Source organism: Lampetra planeri, chromosome 7 (assembly GCF_965212315.1).
Source record: "Lampetra planeri chromosome 7, kcLamPlan1.2.h2, whole genome shotgun sequence".
NCBI lineage: Eukaryota > Metazoa > Chordata > Hyperoartia > Petromyzontiformes > Petromyzontidae > Lampetra > Lampetra planeri.
The window spans coordinates 5106743-5127272 of NC_136113.1; the positions used below are offsets into that span (position 1 = coordinate 5106743).

Sequence of the window (20530 nt, forward strand, 5' to 3'; positions counted from 1 at the left end):
GGTTAGATCCCGACCCTGACCCCACCTGTATTAATTTTTTTTCTCTCCGGCTCCAATTTTTGCTGTAAGTCGCCACGGTGGCGAGATGTTAACTACCTCGCCCGGTATGCAGGAGGGCATGGGTTCGATCCCGACCCTGACCCTCCTGTATTATTATTTTTTCTCTCCGGCTCCAATTTTTCCCTCCACATTTAGTAACATGCGTTTGGAGGATTTGGCTGCTATACATAATTCGCATGATAAGCCACTCCATTGAGCTATCATTTGTCGCCAGCTCGCTTCTGAAAAAGAGCGGTATAGCTCTGTGGGCCTTACCTAGTAAGATAAAAAAAATAGTTGACTTCAACTATTAGCCCCATTGGCACCTGTATCGTTGCTGCGTAACTGCGTCGGTGTTGACTTTTTTTTGCCTCACGTCGCAGGTTACAACCCTCCGTACCTCTCGGTGTACAGTGAGAACACAGTCGACATCTTCAACATCATCACCATGGAGTGGATACAGACACTGCCCCTGAAAAAGGTGCCGCTCGCTGTTTTACTATATTGCTAAATTAGCAAATCGTTGTCCCTCCTAGTAAATTGAAAAGTTAATTGACAGTCGTTATTTCATTATGATGACAACCTGACCTAATTTGCACAGGATCTTTTTACTTAATAATCTTGAACTATTAGTCAGCGTAAGATTTTTTTAACGGGTCATTTTAGCGATTGACACCACTGACCAGCTTTTTAGCATCGTCTACATGGATGACTGTGGAGCTTTCAGGCGTCCTCCGAGGTTTGTCGAAGCTTTTGTGTTGTGCCCGTCCTGTGAGGATTGACCCTCGACTTGTGCACCTCCCCTCCCTGTGGTGCAGATAAAGCCGCTGAACCCCCAGGGCACCCTGAACCTCCTCCCCTCCGAGCCCGTGCGTCTCATCTACTTCCAAAACAAGCAAGCAGGTAGGAGAAGGGGGGGTGCTCTTGCATAGACATCGCCGGAAACTTGGCACGGCTGCCACGTTTCCCATCGCGGCGCCCGTGTTGGCGTCGTCGCCCAGAGTAAGTCCGGCTTGAACGTTTAAGCGGCGACAGCGACGGGAGCGCGTACGCTGCACAACGGCGACGGGGAATGATGTGCGCTTGCGCGCGTGCGATGCGTGCCTCCACAGAGGGCGAGGACCTGCATGTGCCTGAGACGTCGGACAACAGCCGGAAGCAGCTGATCCGCATGCGCAGCCGGAGGCACTTCTCCTACCGCGTGCCGGACGACGAGAAGATCTCCTTGAGGTGCCCACCCTGCCACGTGTTTGCGCGTGTTTTTTTTCGATTCTCCAAACTTTATATGTTTGGCGCTTAACTCATTCTGTGATCCGATTCGTTTTACAGTTTTTTGTGTCATGATTCAATGGACGCTTTGGTTTATTTCTCATGCCTTGTTAATACTTTTAAAATATATAGTGGTGTGAATATATAGGATCCAGTGTGGTCTCAAAGTTAATGGTACGTGAATTTAAAAGCAATTTTTTTTTGCGCTTGATTCAATATATTCATCATGAGCTCAAGACTCGATTTTAATTTAACGACTTTTACTGTCTGATTAATGTTTGCTGCGTTACACAAGCGGCAGAATGAATGGTGTGCCACGTGCATTACATGCCGATTGCTTTGGCACAGACTAGCCATGATCCCACTCGCCTGCTCGTTTGGAGAGTATTGCCCTAGTAAGCAATTCGCTTACGACTTGCAAACTGGTTGAGAGAGAACACCCTGTGCTGACCCGCATCATTCCCCCCCCCCCTTACTCGTGGCCTGCAGGGAGATGATTATACGGGACCCAGACCTGCGCTCCAAGCTCATCTCCGGTCCCACCAACTTCAACCACGTGGCGCACATGGGCCCCGGCGACGGCATGCAGATGCTCATGGACCTGCCCGTGGTGAGATTGGCGTCGGTGGCGCCGCAACGCCGCCTGTCTCAAATCGTCGCTTCCAGACCTGCGGTGGTGCACTCCTTTCGTAGCACAGCGCTTCGGAGGCAGCGTTTGGGAGGGTTGTGTAGATTCCGTCGCGCGCAGCGACTCCTGGCCCCGCAGATTGTGGGGGAATTACAGCAGTTCGGTTTATCGCCCATCCTTGTAGATTTCGAGTGTTATTTAGCCCATATGCATGGTGGGTTTCCTCCTACGAACAAAAGACTCTTTTAAGAAAAGGAAATTGGACAAGCATCGCGAAGTATGACCCCAATGTTTTAATAAATAATACGCATTTATCATTAATTTACCATCGGCGCTGTTAACTCAACTGGGTGAGCGAGTAAAGGGCCTTGCAGGGTCGGGGAGGAGGGGGCGGTCGGTACGCTGAGGTGGTCTCCCCCCGCTCGCGCCGGCGCCACGGCCTGCCTCGTGCATCGACGCTCATGCTGCTGCTGTTGCTGCTGCTGCTGCTGCTGCCGCCGCTGCTGCTGCCGCCGCTGCTGCTGCTGCTGCTGCTACTGTCGCTGCTGCTGCTGCTGCTGTCGTTGTCGTCGTTGTTGCAGCGCTCGTCGACGATCCACGAGGAGCACCCGCAGGAGCGACCGCGCCCCGCCATCTCGGGCTCCTCCAGCATGGCAGCCATGACGCGGCACTCGCACGCCGGCCTCTCCACCAGCCCCAGTGAGTGTTGGCCGTCCCACCACTCCTCCCGACTGAAACTCAACAATATTTAATGAACCAGGTGCAATGCCCAATGAGCTATATAGTTCTTTTCAAGAAGTGACCTGGCCACATATGATAGCTCGGCAAAGTGGCTTATCGCTTGGAAGTTTATACCGGCCAAATACTCTTGAACGCACGTTTCTAAGTGTGGAGGGGATAAAACGGAGGACCCGGACAAAATCCACATGACCACGGGGAGAAAGACACACAAACTCCAAATATACAGGCGTCTGGGTCGGGATCGAACCCACATCCACCTGTATACCAGGCGAGGTAGTTAACATCTCGCCACCGTGACTAGAGGCCAGATCCTCGCACTGGCACAGCAGGGTTTGACCCAAAGCGATGGATCCGATTGAGAAGCCGTCACGCGGTGACGTGCCTCTAGACACGTGTGTTGGGTTCACGATTCTCGTGAAATGTTATTAATGCTGGCGTGGCCGAGTACCCAACACTTGAGATCTGAGTTCAAATGTGGGTTTCGGCCAAGAGAATGGTATCTTTCTGGTGGTGTTGTTGTGTGTATGTACATATATGGTTGTACGTGTGTGTGCTTTGTTTTGAGTTTTATGTGGGCATGTGCGTGTACTCGTGTTCATGTGCGTCTCGTTGTGCGTACGTGAAGGATTGTCATTGCGTCTGTGCGTCGTTGCTCGTGGCTGCACTCGTGCTTCAGGCTCGCTGGCCCAGAACGGCAGCGCAGGGCGGAGGGAGGCGGGCGGCGCGACAGGCGGTGCCGGCCTGGGCAGTTCCGGTAGTGGGGGCTCCGGCAGCAAGAAGTGGCCCGTGGCGTCACCTTCGGACGGGTCCCTCTCGTCGGGCGGCCCCGACCAGCACAGCGAGGGCCACGGGCCCCGTGCCGACTCGGAGTTTGAGCGCGAGGTGAGACCCACTACCCCCTCCCTACCTCCCTCCCATCCCCCACCTCTGCTTGTCCCCGCCGGCTGTGGGGTCTGCGCCATCTCCGCCGAGGCATTGGGACAAAACCGATTCTGCATTATTGATGGAGGCCGTTTTGCCCGGTCCGCTCGCCAACATGGAGTGGAAACTTAAGCTGCTGCTTGTTTTGCAAATGCAGCCAATTATTCCACCTATCCAGGAGCACGCCAGCAAAGGCAAACATGATGACGGTGTTGTCGCATGCTCGTGTTGCGTGTTGTGGGATCATTGGTGTTTGGCTGGCACGCAACTGGCAATTTTCAGGTTGTGTGCGTGCACTAACGGTGGTGCATGTGTTCTGCCACGTGTCTGTGTGTTTTGTCTTCCTGTCGTCCGCCGCCCCCGCCCGTACGGTCCGTCGCTCCCACGCGGGACTCGCGCGCTCGCTCGCCCTCTCCTGCCGGCGCCTTGAAGCAGGACTCGGACTCTCCACGCCACTCCACGGCCTCCAACAGCTCTAACCTCAGCAGCCCGCCTAGCCCGCTGTCTCCACCGCGCAACCAAGGTGGAGGCAGCAGCGGCGGCGCTGGTGGCGGCGGTTTGGGCGGCCACTCCCCGTGGGACCTTTGAGTCTGGGCACGCGCGACACCCAACGGCGGTGTTGGTGGTCGCATGCCCGCGCCATTCCTCCTCGATCGCCCCCGATGGTGACGACTGCAACGACGAGGACAAGACGGGGGGGGGGGGGGGGGTGTGCCCAAAACCGGTGCTGGGAGTGTTGGGGGGGTGGGGGGGGGTCTGCCCAGCCACGTTTGTCTTTTGCCTGAAGGGAGCCCCGCCAGGTGACCCCGCCCCTCCACGTGCCCCCCCCCCCCCCGCAGCCTGCGTGGGAGCGATGGAACGTCGTGTTCCTGTGGGGCCCCGGGGCTCCACGCACCAGATGCCCCACACCGCTGCCTGTGAAGGGACCCCGGGCCCACGCACGCACGCACTCACTCACACTCGTTTTCTATTCCTCTTTGTGTTGCTCCCCTCTCCCAACCCGGGGCTCCTGTGCCTGTCTACGGAGACAAGGGGAGGGGGCAGCTGGGAGTGTTAAAGAGTTTCGTTATAAATACCGATAATATAATAACTATAATTACAGTAATTACCGATTTAAAGAAAAAAAATTGAGAAACAAAAGAATTAACTTAAAATTGTCCTGAATTTTGTTCCACTTTCAGAACATGTAGAGTTGTTTAACCCCGAGCCGTTGCTGCTACGTGCGGTCACCCGTCGTATTCAGCGGCTCCTGGAGACTCCAAGCAGGTGGACGTAGGACGTCCCGTGCATCTCACGGCTGTCCCGTGTCCACGCTGCCTCCGTGATCCGACCACTAAGGCCACCGGCCACTGGCACTGCAGAACCTCTCCTGTGAGAGGCACCAGGGCGCTTGGCGAGCAGCGACGCTCGGCGCTGCGCCACGCTCGCACCCCCCCCCCCTCCCGCGTCGTCCCTATTGGGAGCAGAGCGGGGGGGGCCTTGTACCGTTTGGGTGGGTGGGGGTTTGTTAAACGTTTTTTCCTGCGACCAGCAATCGCTTTGTGGTGGCTGCCTCTGACGGCATATGCAGTCTCCCGGAGTCTTCTTCACAGCCCCCACTTTTTGCAGCGGGAGGCGCCGGGGACACGAGGGTGGTGGGGTCAAAACCAGCAGCACCGTGGAACTAGGAAACACTACAGCGTTGCGTGTTCTTGTCGACCCAACGCACGGCAAACGCGTGTTGCGGTTGTTTATTTCTGTAAGATATTTCCGATCACAAACTTGCGTGTGTTCTTTTTTCACGTGGTTATTTTCGCTGGAACATGCAGGTGTTTGTTTGTTTTTCTTTCACGTTTTTAATATTTTGTTGTTGTCGTTGCCGAAGTGGTGCAGACACAGCGCGGGACCCGTTACCTCGTGGTGTTGGTGGGGTGCAGAGAGATTTTTTTTCTTTTTTTTTCCGACCGGGAACAGTGCGCTGTGCGCCAAGCAACGTGTGCGGGTTGGTTGCGAGGGTCTGTGCCGTGGAGCCAGCGCGCGCAGGGGGATTGTGGACCATGTCAAGGTTGCAAAAAGTGATTCCTAAGTTCGCCTGCTCGGCGTTCAGAGCACCCGTCTCTACTACTGTTTTTAGCCGTCGCCAGAACAGAAGCTGCTCCCAATGTTATTACCTATCGCCCGTTGTAGCGTTCGTTTTATTTCCCTCACTCTAGACAGTGACCAAGGCATAGTCGAGCTTGCAAAGGCGTGAGGGGGGGGGTGCTGTGGTAGACGCCGATTGAAAAATGCTTTATTTTGAAATTGTGCAGTGTCGACGGGGGTGTGATGAGCGAGTTGGAAACATCAACCCTGAACTGTGCGCTCTCTCGAGTGTGAGAATATGTACTTGTGTGCGCGAGTGCGAGAGTGTGAATACTAGTGCGAGTGTGCGCGCGTGCGTGTGTGTAAGTGCATGTTTGTTCTTTGCCGTCGTTGGGAATAATTACGGCGGCCAATCAATCAAAAAATTAAGACAAAAATTGTCATCCAATGTGCTAGCTTCATCTGGTTTCTGGGGTCTCAGGTTATCTGCATACTGTAGATAGATATGTTTTATTTTCTGGCTCGCCCAAGCAGTCCTTGTTTTGAGGGGGGGTGGGGGTAATAACGTGTTACGCATGTGTTTCCAATATAATATCTCATATCTGCAACTTCTGATTACTTTTTCGGTCCAAACGTGCACTGGCCCAGCTGTATAATCTTCACCACGCTCCCCGTGGGTGCGTCATAGCTCTCCGTGCAGCCCAAGTCGCTGTAAATGTTTCAATTGTTTTGGATGGTGTGCAGATGTGGGTGGCAGTGTTTGTGGGTGGTGGGGGGGGCACCCACGCGATGTGGGAGGCGGCCTCGCACGCTCATGACGCGCATTCGTCGTCATCGCAAATCCGCCGCGCCACTGTCTTCGTCACGGGCCCCCCATGTGGTACCGCGTCGCGTTGCCAAGCCGAGGCCAATTTCACGGTCGCCTCCATCGCCCGGAGCTATGGCATCCATGAGTCGGGCATCGGGCCACACGACAAAACAGCCCTGGGCGGACGTGACGTCCCATCGGAAGGAGCCACCCATGTGGCCCCGAAGGCCATCTGCTCACTCTCCACCGAGTAGCTCAATTCACTGCGCCTTTCATCGCAGATTGCTCCGTAAACTCGCTCGTTTGCTCCCTCCCTCCTTTTTGCCATAGAGGGCCTGGGCCCCACGAGGCCGCTGAGGGGGGCCCAGGTGCTCGCCAGTGAGGCCCCATCCCCTGGCTGCTGGGCCCAACACGGTTTTCGGGCGGGGGGTGGGGGGTTGCGTTACATCTTCGGTGGGGTGAGAGGGGTGGGCATGTGAAAGCGGCTGCCACGGGGACTCTGTGGGCAGTGATTTCAGTGCCAGTATTTGTTGCCTTTTGTAAGCGAATTAATTGACACAAAGTACACGCAACAGATGACGACATCGTGTTCCCCCATGGCTTGCTAGCTTTGTTATTTTGTTTTTGTTTTGCGTCTGTAAGAATGTTGTACAGTTTTGCATGATAACGTGGGTGTATTTTTTTTAACATCAAAGGCACGCGGCATAGAGAAGAGCGTTCGCTTGTATTAATGTTCGGAGAAAAAAAAATCACACCTTGGTTTTTAAATGAAATTTGCTGTAAGAAATATAAACTTAAAATTGTGCTGGGGCTTTTTTTCTTTATTTTGCACACGAATATTTATAGAGGGGTTAGTGCATCGACAGCAGCAGGTTAAGAACACTTCGTAATAATGTTTGACACAAACATGATATCTTATATTAACCAAACCTTAAAACATTGCAAAATAAACATAAAAATCGACGACCCGCGGTGTGTGTGGAGGTCGCTTGTTTGCAAGGCATTGTGAAGCGATGACTGCTTCGCATCTCGTGACCGGATCACACGGTGATGAGTTGGGGTCGAGTTCACCTGATAAATGGGTTCGCACGATGCCCAGGTAACTTTGTACATGTGTCACATGCTACTCACGTGTTTAAAAATGTGTTTTTTTTACTTATCCAGGAGATCCACACATTTTCATGAGGGTCCTGCATTGGTTTTTATTTTCACTTTTCATCCAATTAATGTTGAGTATTATACAAGTGGGAGGAAACCGGAGCACCCGGAGAAAAACACGCGCAAAGGGGGACGACACGCGCTCCCTGTACAGATAGGTACAGCTGGCGATTAGCCCACTTGCTGTACTGCCTTTTCGCCGCTAGTCGAGCGAGGTACGGTGCCTCCTCGGCGCCCACGGGGAAGGGAGTTCCACAACAACAACTTGTGTGTCTGTGCGGTGATCCACCAACCCTCGTTGCCCCCCCCCACAGTGCTGGGTGACGGGCCTCGTGCGTCGCCACCACCGCCTGCCTGTCTCCACGAAAATTGCGTGACACGACTGGTCTCTCCCGCAGGGGGGCGCTGTGCTACCAACATGGATAAAGTTGCCGGAATTTGGGTCCTTTTGAATTGAGGGTCTTTTTGATCCAGGGGCGTAGCTCTGGAGTGTGCAGGCGATGCAACTCCGTACCAAGGTCCTAAGTCCACGGGCCGGGGAAGGGGGTGGGGGAGTGGATAAATGAACAGGGGGGGCCTTCATTGAATACCTTGCACCAGGGTCCATGCCTCCAGCTCTGCGCCACTGCTCGTTCGCGACAAACAACTCGTCAGCAGATTGAACAGGAAACGGCAGCATCGGCATCGCCAACAGCAAGCAGCAGCGTCGTCGTTGTCGGCAGCAACAAAAGTTGCAGTAGCTCTTAACTCCCATCGCCATCAGCAGCAGTTGCTTCAGAGATACAAGCAGCAGCTTCTATCAGCAGCAGCATGAACGTTTATCACCGGCAGCAGCAGCAGCATCATCGGCGGCATCAGAAACCCCCTGCACTCCCATGGGCAGGCGCCCGTATCCACTGTGACGGCCCACGTCTTCACTCGAGTGATGTTATCTGGCTTCTAGAGGATTCGGGCGCTCGGCGCTTACATTGGACATGTTATGGACGCGACCTCTTGGTGCGGGGCCCTCCCACCCAACGCGGCCGCGCGGGTGGCACGTGACAAGTTGCGCTGCCGGCACCGGCCGAGCTCTTTGCTCGTGCGCACGGCGAGAACGGCGAACCCGGCCACGCACCGGGTCTACGACGCCACACGCCACCCTCGTCTCGCTGGCGCAACACGCTGATGTTGGACAGGCGAAGCTTCTGGCCTGAAAGTAAACAAAAAAACAAATCCGTAGCATCTTCTTGGTTCTTTCGGTAAAGTCACCTTTCACGTGACTTTACCGAAAGAACCAAGAAGATGAATCCCTGCAGTCACGAAAGCTTTAAATCGAAATTTAAATCCGTAGTACGATGCGGTGTTGAGAGACCTAATTTTGGCCTGGTGACCACGCGTGGTTGTCTGAGCTGCGAGCAGCAGGGCGCAGCACGGTGCTGCATCCGCGCGTCACATCTCTGCAAAAGAGCCCCTCCATTAATAACCATGAGCGGGTGACGTCACCACATGCCGCACCCCTCCACAATAACCATGGGGGGTGACGTCGCTCCGCATACCGCACCCCTCCCCAATAACCATTAGCGGGTGACGTCACTCCACATGGGGCAACCCCCCTCATTAATAAGCATGAACCGAACAATTTTTCTATTGAATTTCAGATTTTCTGCAACCTACACCCGTCATTGGACGGGCAAAAAAGCGAGTATAGTGTAGTGTATCTTTCTTTAATTGGTAGCGCTTCTTGTAATGGTTTTCCTTCGGAAATTCCAGCCACTGCTATTTGGAAATGTGGAATTTCCACCGCGGCGATATTTGGAAGGGACATCTTTTTTCACGGGATGTCGTTTTGTGTGTTTATCAGAATTGAATTGGCGGTCAAACGCAGCCCCTGTTCGATCCACTGCTGGACGAAGGCCTTCCCACGCAGATGTCGGTCATTGGCGGGGTGGTGTTTGGCCATACTTCACCACGCTGGTCACTGCAGGTTGCTAAAGAAGGATAGGTGGGGTTTACCTAGGCAGGCTCAAATATTAGCTGTTGATCTTGAGCTGTGGTCGAATTCATAGCACAGCGCCACCACTCCTTCAAGTATACTCTGTGTGACCGGGATAGGCCTGGACTAGTTCGGCCAGTTGTCGACTATGGGCTCGTGTCTGGTGATGCTAATCAATTTATCTTCTTGGTTCTTTCGGTAAAGTTACGTAGAAGGGAAATAATAAAAAATAAAACAATAAAATTTAGAACAGGTCTGTCGGGAAGACAGCGTCAGACGCTGTCTTCCCGACAGACCTGTTCTTCACCTGATGACGGCTGCTTGCGTTGTGGCCGAAACGTCGTGAGAATTATTTTACTATGTTTTATTTTTATTATTCTATTATTTCCCTTCTACGTGACTTTACCGAAAGAACCAAGAAGATGAATCCCTTCAGTCACGAAAGCTTTAAATCGAAATCTAATCAATTTAATTAAGGAATCGACATTTTTTTTTTAATTTAATTCTGGCCATGGAACGCAATGTGGGCCCCCCACTGTGTGCGCCACAGTCTCGTCTCGTTTTAATTCACGTGCGGACTGTTGCCCTGAGGACGTTCGTCGTGGAGAGCGGCCACCAGCCACACTCGCTGCATTCACGCGCCTCGTCTCTCTCGGGCTGCCACTATTAATGGCATTGCACCCTCGCCGCCTGCAGCGGCTGCTGCTGCTGCTCATGTCACAATTGCGGGAAATGTCGTCGTCAGCGGCGGTCTTCGTGGGCGAATTCGGCGGGGGTCTTTACCGTGCCCAACCACGCTTGGGTAAAACCCCCCCCCCGCTTCCCCCTACTGGCGTGATCGCGTGCCCCCCCCCCCCCCACACCGAGCTGTGTGAGACGCGCAATCGTCTTAGGGGCCGTCCATAAATGACGTCACGCACCTGGGGGGTGTGGGTGAGAAATGTGACGTCACATCAAAATGCGCAACTAGCCCTGTCACTGGACCCTAACTCTCACCAACTCGCTCACCACCCACTAGCCACTACCACTGAACCCTAACTCTAACCAACCAGCCAATAGTTATACAGTCCTGAATTTAGCACTGATCCTCACCCCGACTGCATCGCTTTGACAGATGTGTTTCGTTTGGTATCCACTTTCAGTGTGAGTGGTCACAGCACCTGGGCATTTAAAAAATTCATCATCACAAACATCATCATCCTCATCATCAATATCATCTTTACCATAACCGCCATGGATACCACCATTACCTCCGCCACCACTTAAACGCGTCTCCTCCTCGGAAGAGATCACGAATCTCTCAACGCAGTCCATCAATTGGGCCCCAACGCCTTTGTGTTTGTTTGAGGGAAGAGGAGAAACGAGAGGAAACGAGAGGAAACGAGAGAGAGAGCGAGAGACGCGAGAGTGGGGTGCGCAGAGGAGAGGATGGAGACCAGAAAGGGGGAACAGAGAGAGAACGAGAGCTTAGAGCGACAGGGTCTTTGGGGAGATGGATAAGGGAAGCGGAGAGAGAGAGAGCGATGGAAGAGCGAGGTGAGGTGAGCGAAAGAAGAGACGTTGGAGAGATAGGCGATAGACAACAGAGAGGCGGGGGACAGGAGACTTTGACTTCTAAACAACTTTTATTGCCGACAGCAGCAACAGCACCGGAGGCGATTTCGATATGAAATACACAAAGTCACCAGCAAACAAATTGAAATAAACGCTACAATTCCACGCGCTGTGGCGCTAAAAGCACCGCGCACAAGAGAGAGAGGTGGGGGAGAGGAATGAGGTGTGGGGCAAGTGGTTCTTCCAGAAGCTGCGGTTCTAATCTTGTCCCAGAGGCATGCGCAATAAATATACAACCGGCTCTCCAGAATGTTATTTAAAAAAAGAGAGGCTAGAGAGAGAGAGCGAGAGGTGGGGGAGACAAGGGAGAGGGGGGAGAGGAGGGCGATGAGAGCGCGTGGACGAGATGAGCGAGCGGTGGGAGGCGCTGTCTGTGACCAGCCCGCACGTGATGATGCTGATGATGGAGGAGGATGAAACGGGGGGGAGGGGGGGGGGCTCTCTCTCTGCGCGTTCGTTTCACGTTGCAGCTGATGCGTGGCTCCGCTTCCCGCGTGAGCCGGGTCGCTGGACTCCCCTTTGGGTGGTGGACTCAAATCTTAACCGAGTAGCCCCACAACGGTCCACCCCTGTCGACAAGCAGCACCGGAAAGGACAAACGCGGCCGGGTGTGCACACGTGGTGGTGCCCGCCACCGCCAGGCAGGCATCAGCGGGTGCTCTCCAACAGCGCAGCCCCCAGCTGCGTGCAGGGCGACACGAGGGATCTTTGTCCCGTGCGTCTATGAGGGCACGTGTGATCAGTCTTAGTGAGTGTGTGTGGTAGTAGGGAGCGGTGGTGCAGCGGTTAGCGCGCTGCGCTACGAACCCGGCGACTCGGGTTCGATTCCCGCTCACGGCCAACACCGGTGACGATTATGTGAACCGGTCCTGGGCCTCCCCTAGGTCGACTCGGCCACAAATTAGTACCTGGTACGATGTGTAAACATCGCCACTAGGGAGACAAAGGCGGCCGGGCGTGGTGTTGGTCACTCACCCCCTCGTGTACCGTGCCGACCTTCATAGCTGCTCGCTAACAGCACTTGCCCCTACAGTATGTTAAGGCTATACGGGGGTCTTTGTCTTTGTTTTGTGCCCGAGGACCCGAGGTCGATTCCCGCTCACGGCCAACACCGGTGACGATTACGTGAACCGGTCCTGTGCCTCCTCTAGGTCGACTCGGTCTCAAATGAGCACCTGGTTTGGTGTGTAAACTTCGCCACTGGAGAGACAAAGGCGGTCGGGCGGGTGGGATTTGGGGATTTGGGGAGGAGGGGGAGACACCCGCGATCCCACTGCCGTTTTCTGCGTGGCCAAACATCCGCAGCAGCGACCGAGGACTCGAGGGTGAGACCTTTGATGGGTACATTGATAATCTAACACAGGCTCGTACGTTACCGTCTGTCGGCGTTGGCGTCACACTCCACGGCAGGCGAATGACTCGGCCCACGGGGCTCTTGAGCAATGCAGAACTCTCCGCTGAGCCTGCCCTCCAAGTAAAACGAATCAACAGTCCGCACCGTAATGATTGGGGCCTAAATGCTAACGTTCACAATTGCTGATGTGCTGGTTGTGAACGTGACTCGGCCGTATTTGCGCCACATTACATCTTGACAGGGCTTCTAGAACATCACCGGAGCGTTACATCAGTCGCAACCTTCCTCTACATGCGATTTATATTCACGTGTACGCACGGCAGCCTCGACATCATTTGATGTGAAAGCACAATCCTGAATTCCTCACAAAGACAAAGATGCCCCGTATAGTACTCACACCGTTGTTGTGGCAAGTGCTGCTAGCGGATGGGTGGCTAGCACCACGCTCGGCCGCCTTTGTCTCCCCAGTGCTAATACTTGCACACCACACCGGGTATTCATTTGAGGCTGAGTCGACCCAGGGGAGGCCCAGGACCGGTTAAAATAATCGGCACTGGTGGTGGCCGTAAGCGGGAATCGAACCCGGGTCGCCAAGTTAGGAGCTCAACGCGCTCACCTATACACTATTGCTCTTTATACCAAGGTGTGTATATACAGCTCTGATTATCATCTCGCATTGTGACTTAAAGGCCATTCGCACTCGCTCACAATTTCACACAATCTCTCTTTCACACAGCACCTCTCTCTCTCTCATACTCCGTCTCGTACCCACCTCCCCACCCGCACAAAATGTCACACCACGCACCCTCTCTCCCTCTACAAAGACAAAGATCACCCGCATAGCCTTAATATACTGTTGGGGCAAGTGCTGGTAGCCAGTAGCACCTTTGAAAAGCCGTCACGGCACACGAGGGGGGGGTGGGGTGGCCAGCACCACGCCCGACCGCCTTTGTCTCCCGAGTGGCGATGTTTACAACACCGCACCAGGTTACTCATTTGAGGCTGAGTCTATCCAGGGGACGCCCAAGACCGATTCAGATAATCGTCACTGGTGTTGGCCGTGAGCCACACTCACCCTTGCCCCCACTCTCACAGACACACACACACGCGCACTCTCTCTTACAGGGATGACAGACAGCGATCGCGATAGGAATAGGAGACGTGGAGAGAGCGGTGGCGATAGACACACGGAGAGACGAGGAGAATGGTAGTAGGCATGGGAGGCAGGGGGGGGGGGCTGGAGAGTCGGGGAGAGGCATGGAGAGAGGCGCAGGGGAGTAGCGTGGTCACGGCTCCCTGCGCCGCGTTGCCCGAGTTGCGCTTCGCCTCTCTTTGTTGTTGTTGTGATGCGCGGGTGGCTGGGGGAGGGATGCTCGCTGACGCCTTCATCCCCAGCGCATCGCGGAGCGCTGAGTGGTGCCCGGCAATGCGCGACCCAGCCCAGTCCGTCGGAGAGCGACGCGACCACGTGTGCAGGCTGCACGACCACGTGTGCAGGCTGCACAACCACGTGTGCAGGCTGCACGACCACGTGTGCAGGCTGCACGGACCACGTGTGCAGGCTGCACGACCACGTGTGCAGGCTGCACGACCACGTGTGCAGGCTGCACGGATCACGTGTGCAGGCTGCACGACCACGTGTGCAGGCTGCACGACCACGTGTGCAGGCTGCACGGGTCACGTGTGCAGGCTGCACGGACCACGTGTGCAGGCTGCACGACCACGAGGCCTTAATCTAAGCTGCCTTAATCGAAGTTGTCTTGTGGTTGTTGGTTGTTTGACTTGCATCCCACTGGGATTTGTGCACACAGCGTTGGTGTACGGTGTTTTTTCTGCAATATTTTGCTGTCTTTTCTTGGATTTTCTGTTTGCACTTAGTCACATATTTACTTTAAGATGTTTTGTTGTTCATGTTTTTGTTTTTTGTTTGTTGCGGTTGCACCCGATTCAAGAGCCGAATGGCTCACAGGGCTATACCTAATAAATTAACTTGAAATTAACTTGAACTTGAGTGCAGGCTGCACGGATCACGCGTTCACGTGTCCGCGTGTGCGCCCCGCATGGATCGCATGTCCGCGTGTGCGCCCCGCCATGGATCGCATGTCCGCGTGTGCGCCCCGCATGGATCGCATGTCCGCGTGTGCGCCCCGCCATGGATCGCATGTCCGCGTGTGCGCCCCGCATGGATCGCATGTCCGCGTGTGCGCCCCGCATGGATCGCATGTCCGCGTGTGCGCCCCGCCATGGATCGCATGTCCGCGTGTGCGCCCCGCATGGATCGCATGTCCGCGTGTGCGCCCCGCATGGATCGCATGTCCGCGTGTGCGCCCCGCATGGATCGCATGTCCGCGTGTGCGCCCCGCATGGATCACGCGTTCCCGTGCTCACGTGTGTGAACTGCAGGGAACGCGAGTGGGGTGTAATTTACTGGACTTGGCAGGGCTGGAGTGAGGAATGAGTTGGATTGGGCTGAGTCGGGTGGCGGGGAGTTGGAGTTGCCCAAACTCTGCTGGATGAGATTCAGAAAACTCGAAACCGTGAGGTGGCCGCGTGTCTCAAGAGGTATCGAGCAGCCACGGTTGACATCCTGGGGGGTAAGCGGCGCTGTCACCAATCACTCGCGCACAAAATGCGCGTGGCGCGTGACTGGGTTTGGTCCAAATTGCACAACTGCGAGAATTAAACATTAAGGTTTGACTGCCGTGCCAAAGAAAAATAAAATAACCTTCCTCGCTGTAGCCAAGGGGCGCGTTTGGGTGCGGGGAGCCCCATCAGTGCCCCGAGTGTGTCAGCAGCAGCAGCGGTCGCTTCGAATGATCTCGGGAGTCGTTCCGTGATTTCTGATTTCTGCCGACCATGTGATGTCGCGCGGCTCACTGCGAGGGGTCTGGATGACCCCTCCACCCCCCCCCCCATGCAGTGCCGTCTCACGAAAAACGACAAAGAGTGATCAAAACAATGTGTTAACACTTATATGGGACTATCGTTTTTAATGGGGAAAAAACACGATAACAACTGTAATGTTAATAGCTTCGAAGAGTAAAAAAGTCTCCCACTTTCACCATTGGAACCTCATTTGCCAGTAGAAAAATATGATAATTGTTTTTTACCCTTTTATCTGGCAACAAAACTGACACCTTTTGTTTTACAAGGAGTCATGTTTGCATAGACCACAATACCTGCAGTCATAATGCAATCAAAAAACACAACTCTGATAATATATGCACTGTCCTTGAAGTTGATTGGTCCACACCCGAGACAGCTTTCCTTAGAGCCTAGTCTCACATGGTGTTGGACCACTCGTTCGCCATCGTTGTCAACACGCGCCTGGAATCTTCTCCAGGTGGTCCCCAGAGCCCGGAGGCGGCACATTTCTCGCGGTTTTGTTGCAAATTCTCAGAAGCGTTCACATGTTTTTTTTCAAGCACCCTGCATTTAAACATCGCCTTTGTACAAGACGCTTCACAAGAGTTGTGAGTGGTACAATGAGAGTAGCTATGAAGTGATACGGTGAATAATGATGGGGGTATGGGGAGAGGGAGGTTTAGTGGGTACGGGGATTCCGGTGGGTGCCTAGGGATGGGAGGGAAGGACGGGGCCAGGGAGCCGATGCGGGGGTCTTGAGGGAGGAGCGGCAACTGCTCCTCGCTTCACGTGGAGGGGAAGTTTGTTCCAGTGCAAGGGGGGCAGGTAGGGAAAGGGAGCGTCAACGGGGATTGCGCACAAGGAGAGGGTTAGGGGGTCCTGTGTAGAGTCGGAGCCATCGAGAGCGGAGCGGGTGTTTGACGGGGGGGGGGGCACAATGCTGTAAAACGTCCCGTGCAGAAGGCCTCGAGGCTGGAAATGTCATCAAATCTGATGTATGTCTACCTGGGCATAATGACGGTGTCACAGCGTCCGCACGGACCAGCTGGCAGCGCTGCGCCGCTCCCGAGCCCCGCTGTGCTGCACGGCACGGGGCAGCGCGCTGCTGGCTCTCGCCTCCACCGCTACACTCGCCCTCAACCGCCGTCTTACTCGACGACGCACGACGACGGTGATTACGAATGCACACGCGGTGCGGTGCTCCGAGTCGAGCTCGTTACGGGGTGTGGCTGGGAGCGGCTGCGCGTCGTGGATCCGTGTGCCAATCGCTGCTCATCGCAGTAACACAAAGACGAGGATGCCCCGTGTAGCCGTGACAGACTGTTGGGGCAAGTGCTGTTAGCGAGTAGCACCTGTGAAGGCTGGCATGGCGCACGAGGGGGTTGGGTGGTCAACACCACGCCCCACCGCCTTTGTCTCCACAGTGGCGATGTTTACACACCGCACCAAGTATTCACTTGAGGCTGAGTCGACCTAGGGGAGGCCCAGGACCGCGATCGGGAATCGAACTCGGGTAGGCCGGGTTCGTAGCGCGGCGCGCTAACCGCTGCACCACCGCTCCCCACATACGCGCGCACGCACGGAAACACATTTACGCACGCGCGCGACACGACACGAGTATTCGAGGATGCGCTTATCGCGGGGTCACGCTCATTAGGGAGCATTCACGCGGCGCTCCTCCTCCTCATCGTCCTCCTCCTCCTCATCATCATCATTCCCACGCCTCCTCGGCTCCTTTGTTCTCAGCGCGATAAGCCACGCGCCTGGTGGAGGAGGTGGGGGGGGGAGGTTATATTTTTTGTTAAATGTTATTTTTAGTTTGTACCCTTGTTTAGACAGCTAAGCCTCTCGCGCGCGCGCGCACCCGCTGTCTCGCCACTCGTTGCGAGGAGTCCTGAAAGGTTTTGTTTTGCAATCGGGGCCGATGCATATTTCCGATTGACTCATTTGCGGTTAAAGCTTGACTCAAAGCTTTCGTGACTGCAGGAATTCATATTATTTGGGTCTTTCGGTAAAAAAACGAAAAAAGAACAAAATAAAACTTCGGCGTTTCGATCGCAACACAAGCGGTCGTCCTGAAGATGACCGCTTGTGTTGCGATCGAAACGTCGTAGTTTTTTGTTATTTGGTTATTTTCTTTGAACCTATCTACGTGACTTTACCGAAAGACCCAAAGAAAATCATTTGCCGTTGTAAATTCTTTGTTCTGGGGGAGCGGGGGGGGGGGTTCAAATTTGGCAAAAATGGTGACCATGAAGCCGCCAACACGACGACCTACTCTTGCGAATGCCGTCACGGCGTCGTTATAACCCCCACTGTGACCAGCACGGTTGGCTACGTAGGGTGCGAAAGAAGTTCAGCATGCAGACATACACGCACTATTGTTCCGGTGAACACGCCCGCAGTATTTACGAGGGCGGCCCGCTGGTTTCGAACCGTGCACCTCTGCAGCAGCAAGCGGCTAACGGATCCACCGCCCCTCTGGATGAGAGCGTGTTACAGTTTTATGCGATTGTGTGTATTGGAACACATACACCGTTTAAAAAAAACAGATTGTTCTTCTTTGCTTTGGCTCTGCATTTGAAAGTAAAAAACAATATTGAGGTGCGTCTTATAATCCAGCAGGTGTCTGTGTATGCGCACGCGTGCCACTATGTATGTTAAACTTTATTGACACCTGGCACACGGTTTTTTTTTGGGGGGGGGGGGTGCGTCTTACTTTTCGGAATGTCCCATGATCGGGAGAATACGGTAACACAGAATCAAGCGTCGAGCAGTAAGGGCAGTGACGGCGATAGAGTCATCAGCATGTCGGCCTAGGCGGATGAAGCTCTTCAAGCAGCAACGGCGACAAAACAACCATGGAGCGATTTCCACTCAACTGGGGCTCTCATCGGGAGACGAGCGGCCTGCAGCGCCAGGGGAGGGCTCGTGCCCACTCCGTCAGACGACTCGGCAGACTTCGTTTTTCTCTACGTCTGATGAAGACCGCTTGTGTGGCGATCGAAACGTCGCGGGTTTTGTGATTTTATTATTTTCAATTTATTTGTATTTTTTTATTATATTGTACTATTTTTTATTGTGGGCTTTTTGCTTTTATTATTTTTAATTTATTATTATTATTATTTTTAAACAAAATTTTGTTATTTACATTTTTTTCTATCTACGTGACTTCATCGAAAGAACCACGACTATGAATTCCTGCAGTCACGAACGTTTCAAGTAAAAATTTTGACTTTATCCAAGTCTAGATTTAAAGCTTTCGTGACTGCAGGGATTCATCTTCTTGGTTCTTTCGGTAAAGTCACGTAGAAGGGAAGTAATACAATAATAAAAATAAATTATTTTATTATGTTTTATTTTTATTATGTTATTACTTCCCTTCTACGTGACTTTACCGAAAGAACCAAGAAGATTTATCCAAGTCCTGCTGATGAGAACGCCGAGATGGTGAACCCGCTCCGTCCGTCCGTTTGTTGTATGTGTTTCTCCACGTTGATGGTCAGGCAGGCAGGCTGGTAGGCAGGCTGGTAGGCAGGCTGGCTGGCTGACTGACGAGCAGGCAGGCAGGCAGGGCTAGATTTACGTTGATGCGATTTTATTTTTCGTGCTCGCGGTGACTCAGACCCGTGTCTGTTTATTTGTTATTTCATTATTTGATGGCGATAAAAAGCTGGCACAAAAATAGCCACGGCGAGTCGATTTCGACAACGCCGAGTGAGCATCGATCCGCGGTTACGCACGCGCCAGCGATGTGGTGCCGCGAGAGTTGCTGGGTCTGGGGGGTCAGGGTTCGCGCCGGGGTCACGGACCGCATGTGCCGAGGTCGTGATTTGGGGTCGAGGGTTTTGGGGGGTCTGAGCCATGGAACTCGGAGGACGCCCGAGTCTCGAGTGGGTTTGGGTTTACACGGGGAGGGTGGAGTGCGCGGCCTTGCGTCGCGCCGTGATTTTACTTAAAACTTTCGTGTTCGCAGGAATTCATGTCCTTGGCTCTTTCGCTAAAGTCACGTGGGTAGAAAATAAAATACAAATTTAACAAAATTATAAATACATTCAAAATAAAGTAAAAAAACCCGCGACGTTTCGACCGCAACACAAGCGGTCTTCATCATGCGCCTGATGGAGGCCGCTTGTGTTGCGGTCGAAACGTCGCGGGTTTTTGCCTTTATTTTGAATTTATTTATAATTTTAATTGAAATGTAATTTTTATTTTCTACCTACGTGACTTTACCGAAAGAGCCAAGAATTTGTGTAATTTTTGTTTTGTTACTTTAAACATCGCCTTCTCGTCGCGGCAGCCTCAGCACCGCTCCCTGTCGGACTCAGCGTCGCTCTGCACGCTCCTATTTGTTGTACGGTACTTGTAGGCGTCTCGCAGGGGAATTGAAGCGACGTAGGCCTAAAACCCGTTCACTCTTCACGAGTGAAACCTGTCAAACTCACTCCGCGCCGTCGCTTGTTGAGACGGTTTTGTTCATATTCCGGGTTCGGGGGGGGGGGTCCAGCTGCTACTCACAAATCCGCAGCAGCAGCGGCAGCGGCAGCAGCATCGGCTGAGTGATCGACACGGAGGCGCGTGACGCGCCACTGCCTCCTGTGCTCACAGGGGGTTGGATTCCTTCATTAGACACAATCGTTGTGCGCCTATCGGCGTCATCTGGTCTAACCCATGTGAGACTAGGCTCTAAGGAACGCTGTCTCGCGTGTGGACCAACGAACTTCAAGGACAGTGCATACATTATCAGAGTTATGTTTTTTGTTTGCATTATGACTGCAGGTATTGTGGTCTATGCAGACACGACTCCTTGTAAAAAAGGTGTCAGTTTTGTTGCCAGAGAGAAGGGTAAAAAAAACAATGATCATAGACACAATCGACTCAACTCCGAGCCATCAGCGATTCCGACCACGAGGAGCCGGAAGCGTGCGGAGCGCGCCAGCAACACGCGCGGCCGCCTTTGTCTCCCTCGTGGCGATGTTTTCACGGCACAAACCACAAATCAATGTCGTAGTTCTGCGCGCCAACTTGCGCCTCACTGACTTGTTGACTCCATCTCCGCCGAGATTTCCAGCTGGGCCGTGGTGGGGGGAGGTGGGGGGA

General features: G+C 53.7%; 1 protein-coding gene across 4 annotated transcripts in view; it reads left to right on the plus strand.

Moving 5' to 3' along the window:
- Positions 1–4293, plus strand: part of LOC144719830 (serine/threonine-protein kinase MRCK alpha-like) — an 82042-nt gene extending 77749 nt beyond the window's left edge. For 2 of the 4 annotated variants that reach the window (XM_078596057.1, XM_078596059.1), the window contains 7 exons: positions 423–520; positions 858–942; positions 1152–1269; positions 1798–1918; positions 2518–2635; positions 3354–3559; positions 4031–4293. In XM_078596057.1, coding sequence (XP_078452183.1) covers positions 423–520; positions 858–942; positions 1152–1269; positions 1798–1918; positions 2518–2635; positions 3354–3559; positions 4031–4186 — 902 coding nt within the window. In that variant the 3' untranslated portion in view covers positions 4187–4293. The remainder of the gene's footprint in view (positions 1–422; positions 521–857; positions 943–1151; positions 1270–1797; positions 1919–2517; positions 2636–3353; positions 3560–4030) is intronic. The other 2 variants (XM_078596058.1, XM_078596061.1) reach the window with 1 other exon arrangement.
- The last annotated feature ends 16237 nt before the right edge of the window (positions 4294–20530 follow it).